Below are 8,890 nucleotides of genomic sequence, written 5' to 3'. Positions count from 1 at the left end.
GCTGGCCTCAAACTTAAAAATCCGCCTGCCTCTGCCTCCCAAATGCTGGGATTAAAGGCGTGCGCCACCACTGCCTGGCTTTTATTTATTTATTTATTTATTTATTTATTTATTTATTTATTTATTTAATGTATATGGGAGCTCTGTCTTCCTTCATGCACTCAAGAAGAAGGCATCAGATCCACTACAGATGGTTGTGAGCCACCATGTGGTTGCTGGGACTTGAACTCAGGACCACTGGAAGAGGAGCCTTACCTGCTGAGCGGTCATCTCTCCAGACCAGATGAAGTATTTTTCATTCCCTCCCTCTTACTGCTGCTTCCTGCTTTCCCCCATGGACTGTTTTGAAGCAAATCCTAGGTATTGTTTCAGTTGTAAATATTTTAGTGTGAATTGTAAAGGATAGGGTTTTGTTTTATAAAACATTGGCGGGGCTGGTGAGATGGCTTAGTGGGTAAGAGCACCGGACTGCTCTTCCGAAGGTCCAGAGTTCAAATCCCAGCAACCACATGGTGGCTCACAACCATCTGTAACAAGATCTGACGCCCTCTTCTGGAGTGTCTGAAGACAGCTACAGTGTAGTTACATATAGTAAATAAATGAATCTTAAGGAAAAAACAAAAAAAAAACAAAAAAACATTGGCAGTGGAGACTAGAACGGTGGTTTAGTGGAGGAGCAGAGTTCCATTTCCAGAATATATATTGGGTGGTTCGTAACCACCTCCAACTCCAGCCTCGGGGTCTGATAGCTTTCCCTCCGTGGGTGCCTGCACCCATATGTGTAGACACTCATGTACACACTTAATTAAAAACAAAAGGCTGAATAAACCCTTTGCTCCCCAGCTTGCTTTCTGGTTGTGGTGTTTCATTGCAGCAAAAGAAACACTGACTAAGACAGTTGATGTTCATAATGTTAGTGTTAACAGGTCAGTCATTGTTGACAAGTTCCTAGAGTCATGAATCTCTGGAGATGTGTTTTTCTTTTTTAACACAGAAAACCTTAACCTCATCAACTACTTGGTTACTCTGGAGTATAGAGTACTATAGGAAATAGTAGATGCTTCTTTTCCTTTCCTAAGTTTTAAGAAGAATGCATTCATCATTCAAAGATACATTATGGAGTGAAAAGGGCAGATGTGGATACAGATTGATGTGAGACAGGAAGGAGCAAAGTATAGGGAGAGGGGGACCAGAAGCAGCAGTCAGTCATTAAAAAAAAAAAAAAAAGTGGGTGTGGTGCTTGTACTGACTAGTTTTGTGTCAACTTGACACAGCTGGAGTTATCACAGAGAAAGGAGCTTTAGTTGGGGAAATGCCTCCATGAGATCCAGCTGTAAGGCATTTTCTCAATTAGTGATCAATCGGGGAGGTCCACTTGTGGGTGGGACCATCTCTGGGCTGGTAGTCTTGGTTCTATAAGAGAGCAGGCTGAGCAAGCCAGGGGAGGCAAGCCAGTAAAGAACATCCCTGCTTGTGGACGTTGTACATCGTGGTGCGGAGCCTAGTGCGCACCACGATGTACAACGTCCACAAGCAGGTTCCAGTCCTGACTTCCTTGGTGATGAACAGCAGTATGGAAGTGTAAGCTGAATAAACCCTTTCCTCCTCAACTTGCATCTTGGTCATGATGTTTGTGTAGGAATAGAAACCCTGACTAAGACAGTGGTACATACCTTTAACCTCAGTGTACTGGAGGTAGAGGCAGAAAGGAGTTCATGCCCAACCTTAGCTACATACTGAGCCCTGTCTCAAAAAACAACATCAGAGCAAAGTCAAACAACCCCCCTCCCCACACACACATAATAGTACTGACCTTATTATAACCATGAACAGCTAGATTAATATTGCTAAGAGCTGTCAAGGAACCATATCTAATGTCCTTCTCAATTGTCTGTCAGGAAGATGGAAACCCAGGGACTGCTGCCTCCCCTTTGGCAAGGCTTGAATGAATTTCTCTACAATTTCATGAGTTGAGAAACTTTGCAGAGTCCAGAAAGGCTTGGCCTACCCTAACATCTGAGGGAGAGTGATTCTCAGATGGGCTTTGGAATGTCAACCTCATTAGAATGTTGGTGTGACTGTGGACTTAATACATTTAAGGTATTTAAGTCCACTATAATGACCAATAATGTTACTGATGCTCAGATATTCATATTTTGGCTAGTATCTTAAAGTTGGGTCTTAAGTCCTTTGGACAGATCAAAAGCTCTATTATTGGAGAGCTTATTTTCTTTTCATAACAGTATGTTCCAGGTCAAGTGTTACATAATATTGGCCAGGCAAAAGCTGTTCTGTCCTCTCCTGACTGCTTGTGTAGCCGAGGACAAGTGCACAGGGCTCTGTGGATACTGGTGTTCCTGAGAATTGCCACAATACATCTGTGACCTGACTTTAAGAAGCAAAGTTTCTCCTTACACAAATGGTGAAGTTGTTTTTTCAAGGATATGTACAACAATTCTTCTAAACAGGCTTTGGTTTCTTGGACATTCCTTGACCTAATTGGAAGGAAAGTACTCAGTGATAATTCAGAAGTCTTCCAGGCTGTTTGCTGAATCCCTCCTTATCTCCTTTACTATACGGCTCCATGGTATTCCTTTACTTCACTGAAGTGTAAGATTGACCTTATATCAGTGAAGTGCTGAGTGTTTATTTGGCTTTAGCCAACTTGCCTGTTTTCATTGGGTGTCACCGTGGAAAGGTATATCTTTACTTCCTTGTCTCTGTCTTTTATATGAACCTCACCAGCTTAGCTATTAAGAGCAGAACTGGAGAGTAGCCTTTTGAAAGGGGAAACAGCAAATGGAAGGAAATTATTCTGTGTGGCTATGATTTGTTGAATGTGATCCACAGGTGTTTTTCAAGTGTGTGGTTTGAACTACCTCTCGACCCACTGTCCCTTCACTGTTAATCTGGTTTTCAGATAGACCTCCAAAACCTGGGAGAATTACATGAGCTCATTTGTACTTGAGGGGTGGTGCTGGTGTGTGATTGTCCTAACTTGAGTGCTGGTTGGGTACCAGTGAGGAAGAGAACAGGGAGTAAGTAGTAGGCGTTTGTACTGAGTAAAGATCCGATAGCTCAGTTGCAGTATGGCTTTACTAAATTGCATGGTCTTGCAAAGGTACTAGCTTCTTTTGTTTTTTTTTTAATAATTGTTTTCATTTTATATGCATTGGTGTTTTGCCTGCAAGTATGTGTGTGTGAGGATGTTAGATCCTGGAGTTAGAGACAATGTGAACTGCCATGTGGATGCTGGGAACTGAACTCAGTCCTCTGGAAAGAGCGATCAGTGCTCTTAACTGCTCAGCCATCTCTCCAGCCCCAGTTACTAGCTTCAAAAGTTTCTACGTAAAGTGAGTGTGATAATTATACCCATTTCCCAATATATCAAATTGCTCTCAAGCAGTAGTTTCTCTACTTCTTTTTGTCCTTTTAATTTTTCTAAATATTTTCTCTATTTTACCCAGCAGTTAGACTGCCCAGTTGCCAGATCTCCGATGGGTTTACTATTTATTATGTGTATTTAAAGGCCTTTACTGTATCTGTTAGGTAGGTCCATTAAAGGGAAACAAGACAGAAGCATACCCCATACCAGCAGTGTACTGGGGAGTATACATGTAGAGTACTAAATGAGGCCGTCGGGTAAGCATTACAGTGAGACTGAGTTAGCTTATGAAGGTAGTTGAGCTTTGTGTCTGTAATTGGAAGAACTTGATAGTTATTAACACATGAGGTGTTAAGGATAGCGATGCTTGAAACCTACAAGTTATTCTCATCTTCTGTTTTAGTATCCGTATATTCCTGCACATATAACAAAACCCAAGGAACATAAGAAGTTGTTTCTGGTTCAGCTTCAAGAGAAAGGTAAGGTACTTATCTGGAAGGCAGCCGTCTAAAGGCTCTTGTAGTGTGTTCTCTGAGGTTGTTCGCTTGTCTCCTCTAAGTTAATCTTGAGTAGCTTTAGGTTCACTGTAAGACTGAAACACATCATACTTATGCAGAAAGCCTCGAGATTGTCTTTTAAAAGAGTCCTTAGACCTGCTATGTTTCAGCAAGTAACTGTTCCTTCCCAAACTCCCATTCCTATGCTCCCTACCTCAAGAACAAAGAACCAAGCTCCAAGATCTCATGTAACCTACACTGGCCTTGAACGCCTGATCCTAATTCTCTGCTTCTCAAGAGCTGGGGTTACAGGCGTTCACTACTACTCAGGGACTTACTATGTAGCCCAAGCTCACCTCCAATTGTGTGTGTGTGTGTGTGCTGTGCATATGTACATGCTTGTATGCATGTGGGTATGTGTGCATGGGTGTGGGAACTAAACTCCAGTCCTCTGGAAGAATAGCAGATGCTCTTAACTGCTGGGTTGTTTTCAGCCTGCCTATCTGCTTCTCCTTCCCTGACTGTGAGTGTCCTTAGGAATGTTCTCATTCCTGCAGCTCACCAATTGGGCTACACTGGCTGGCCACCTGTCTCAGCTTTTACTGGCACCAGGATTACAAGTATACATTATATGGGTTTGGGGGTTTGAACTCTATTCCTTGTGCTTGGAAATCTTGATGCCCCTGTTTCAGCCTCTTGAGTGCTGGAATTGTTAAAATGCCTGGCACCGTTTCTTACAGTTTTATAGGAGAATTAAAAATTAAGTTATAAATCCAAGGCAATTTTCAGTTTGCTTTTTTTTAAGTTGTTTATGGCATTTCTTTTTTGAGAGAATGTTTCAAATATATGTCTAATCTCTAGACAACCCAAACATGTAACCCAAACACAGACAACCCAAAGTGAGTAATGAGAATTGTCTTTTTCCTTAAAAGTTTTTCTCAGAGCTGGGGAGATCGCTCAGCAGGTAAACCGCTCATTGCAATCATTAGAACCTGAGTTCAGTTCTTCAGTACCCATATAAAAAGATGAGCATGGTGCTGTACCTCTGTAACCCTGCACCAGTAAGCAGAGAAACAGGTGGCATCTGGGGGTTCTCTAGCTAAAACAGTGAGTGCCACCTTCACTGAGAAACTCTCAAAAAATAAGGTGTGTGTGTGGGGGGGGGGGACTTTGGGCCAGGTGGGCTAGTACACACCTTTATTCTCAACACTCAGGAGGCAGAGGCAGAGGCAGGTAGGTCTCTAAATTCAAGACCATCCTGGTCTACAGAGCAGGTTCCAGGACAGCCAGGACTACACAGAGAGACCCTGTCACAAAATAACAAACAATAACAAAAACGAGGATGGGGGTGGAGGGGATTGAGGAAAAGATCCTGATGCTAGCCTCTAACCTCTGTCCTGCACATGTGCCTGCGTGGGTGAACACACACATCAACTCTTTTCTCAAATGTAAAATTGTTGATTAATTACAAAGTGGGAGTAAAAGTTATATGAAATATTAAGGAAATTAAATACTGTTTTTGTCTTGTAGCCTTGTTTGCAGTCCCTAAAAATTACAAGCTGGTAGCTGCACCATTGTTTGAGCTGTATGACAATGCACCGGGGTATGGACCCATCATTTCTAGTCTTCCTCAGCTGCTGAGCAGGTATGCAGAGTTGAACTATGTAAGATGTCAAATTAAGGACATTCGGAGCCACTTGAGAAGTGATAGTTCACAAATTTTAAGGCTTAAGGAAAATAAAGACAGTTGATATATTTTTACATTGTATGTAATCAGATTAAAATATGCTTTAAAGTACCTGAAGACTCAAATTATGGCATGATATTCTGACATGAATATCTCAGATATCTCATGAATATTCTCAGATCTGGTGTCTTCCATAGGTCGTTTACAGTCTATTCAAAGAAGAGATGGTACAACAGTCAATATTTAAAATAGAAAGTAGTGGTCTATATAAAAGTAGGGGCAATCACCAGAAAGCACTCCTTCAGTCCCCGCACTCACTCGGGAAGCAGAGGCAGATGCATCTCTGAGAGTTTGAGCTGGTCTGCAGAGCAAGTCCAGGATAGCCAGGGCATCCTACACACAGAGACTCGGTCTCAATAAAAGGGGGAGGGTACTCAAAGCTTTTACTGTAATTTATTCTTTTTCTTTTTTGTAACTTACTGCACTTAGGTCTGAATTGTCCAAATGGTATATAGCCCTATAGTTTTATATGCAGTCTGAATTTTTAAGTAAGTAGGTTTTTTAAAACAAAAACAAAAAAACCAAAAAATACTACGTAGCTCTGTCTATCCTGGAACTCATTATGTAGACCAGGCTGGCTGAGAAACCAGAGATCTGCCTGCCTCTTCTCGGGAGTGCTGGGATCAAAAGTGTAAACCACCATGCCCCGTTTGAGTATGCATTTTCTAAATTTATTTTTAGTTTAGTTTCTTAATGCCAACCATAGATAAGAATTGAAGATTAAACAGTTTATTATGAGGTCAGGCATGGTAGCTGTACTGTGAGTTCAAAGCCAGCCTGCTCTACACAATCAGTTGTAGGCTAGCCAGGGTTTCCTGTATCAAACAGCAAAAGAAGACAGAAAATAGACTGTGTGCTGAGACATGGGTTAGTGGCTAAGAGTGTGTGTTGCTGTTGCAGTGGGTCTAAGTTTAGTTCCCAGCACTCCCTGAGCAGCTCACAGCCTACGGATACCTCTGGCACCTGTGCTCATACGTGTGTTCTCTCCTTTGTGTGGGTGCATCCGTATTTGGATTTGAATCTGATTTTTTTATGATTTACTTTTATGTGCATTTGTGTATTGCATGTATGTCTGCATGAGGGTGTCAAATCCCTGGAACTCGAGTTAGAGAGAATTGTGAGCTGTTTTGTGGGTGCTGAGAATGAACCTGGTACTCCGAAGAGCAGCCTCGACTCTTACCCCATCTTTCTAGCTCACAAACTAGTAGTAAAACTTGGAACAAACTCTAATACTTGTTTACCATATACTTCATATGCAAATGAGACCGGTAGTTTCTTCATAGGACTGTAGTCGGAGAGTACATACAAAGTGCTTAAAATATAGTACTCGGAAGTACTTATTACATGTTAGTTTAACAGCATCCTAGCCATGATGCTTCTTGCTTCTGTGGAAGCGTGGTGAGTGTAGACTTGACCTTTTTACTTTGTCACTAATCATCCTTCAGCTTTTGCTCCTCTACTTTGGCCTTTTGCTGTATCGTGTGAACATGAACATATGTGCACAGAGCAAAGGACATGTAAGAACTTTTTATGCCTTCAAGGAACTTTGTAATTCATAATTAACCAAATTTACACTTTTAATGTTTCTCAGGGTAAGTATTCAGCTGCACTTCTATAGTGTGACCAATGAGGTCAGTGTTCATTGTAATATAGAAATGCTAAACATGTTGGGAGGGGAGAGATGGCGGGTTAAGGTGGAAACTCTATAACTAATACTGTTTTTAATAAAAGTTTTCTGTTTTTTAAAATGCAGGTTTAATTTTATATACAACTGAATTCCTGTACACAGAAGTAAAAGAAGCCGTCTCTGTGAGCACAGCTTACACGTGTAGAAGAATAACTGTAGAAAAAGTTTTGGTTTTCTCTTGTTCCCTAAATTGCCACCACCTTCCTGTTTATAGAGTAAATTGAGTATGAACTAGATAGTGGTGTAAACATGTGACAGTGTGACAGTGTTCATTAACTTTTGGTTCTACTCATACTTTTTTTTTTTGTACATTAAAGAAAGTGAATTTCTTATTTGTATTTTTTTTTAACGTTTCTCATTAAACTCTGAAAAGTCTTAGAGCTGAGGATCCTTTTTTCCCTGCTTTACTGGGTAGTGTTAAAACATGATCATGGATGAGATAAGGTGAGATTGTGGGCCCTTTGCCCTGGTAGTGTTGGAAGCATATGGTCCTAGGCTGATACAGGCATTTGTAATGAGGACTTTCCTTTACTCTGGGGAACTAAATTTATCTGATTAAGTCCAAGGTGCAGTGTGTACCAAACTACACTCTGTTACAAAGAATCCCCAATATATTACCTGACAAGTATATTTTATAAAACTCTCTTGGCCTTACTTCACAAGTCAAGACATTAAACATTTGGGAAAACATTAAGAATAGTTAAGCTGAAAACCATTGGAATTGGTATAAAAAGAAGTCCATCTAGAACTCATTGCAGTATTTTCATGTAATGGGATAGTGATTATTTGCACTGCTATGAAATTGCTTCTTAGTGAGCCATGACAAAATTACATGAGATTTTAAACTTTCAAATTACAGAGTTACAGTTGTGGAAATCTGAGGTGTTGTATGCATAATGATAAATATGATTTTAGTAAGCAGCAAAGCTTTTCAAAAGTATTTTAGAGTAGGCTGGGTGTGGCGGTACATATCTATAACCCCGGCACCTGGGTGCCTAATGCTGGAGGATCCAGAATCCCACTATAGCTGGATACTTAGTAAGTCCCTACCTCAAAAATAATAGGAACAAAGGAATAGTCTGAATCAACTGGATTCTAGAGGTCAAGACAGGTTTTGTCAGCCCAAGGAAAACAGCAACTTTAAATTTCTAGAACAATGCCTGCGTGGTTAGGATGAAATTATGGGAGTAAAGTTTCAGGACAAAGGTGGTCGAGAGTGGGGGCATAAATCTTTGAACCCAGTACCCCAGAGGCGAAGCCAAGCAGATCTCTTGAGTTACAGGCCAGCTATGGGGGCATAGTGAGACCCAATCTGAACAAAGTTCTAAGACTGGAGAGTTGCTTTTGCATAGGACTTGGACTTGGTTCTAAGCACACATGTGGTGGTTCACAGCCATCTGTAATTCCAGTTACATGGATGGGACATGACTGACCTTGGGCACCAGGCATGCATGTGGTACATACACTTACATGAAGGCAAAACACTCATAAAAAGAATGGGTAAAGGACTTGGCTGATTGTGTCATTGAGGCCACCATAGTTGCTTTATTGCAGACTTGTTGGGTGTAGGCTTA

The 8,890-nt window shown here is 41.1% G+C and overlaps 1 protein-coding gene across 1 annotated transcript in view; it reads left to right on the top strand.

The window, feature by feature from the left end:
- Positions 1-7,691, top strand: part of Nudt21 (nudix hydrolase 21) — a 16,760-nt gene extending 9,069 nt beyond the window's left edge. Inside the window, exons 5-7 of the mRNA XM_021220335.1 lie at positions 3,789-3,864; positions 5,413-5,527; positions 7,383-7,691. Coding sequence (XP_021075994.1) covers positions 3,789-3,864; positions 5,413-5,527; positions 7,383-7,404 — 213 coding nt within the window. The 3' untranslated portion in view covers positions 7,405-7,691. The remainder of the gene's footprint in view (positions 1-3,788; positions 3,865-5,412; positions 5,528-7,382) is intronic.
- Positions 7,692-8,890: the final 1,199 nt, after the last annotated feature.

Source organism: Mus pahari, chromosome 20 (assembly GCF_900095145.1).
Source record: "Mus pahari chromosome 20, PAHARI_EIJ_v1.1, whole genome shotgun sequence".
Taxonomy (NCBI): Eukaryota; Metazoa; Chordata; class Mammalia; order Rodentia; family Muridae; genus Mus; species Mus pahari.
This window is presented reverse-complemented; position numbering and strand designations above follow the sequence as displayed.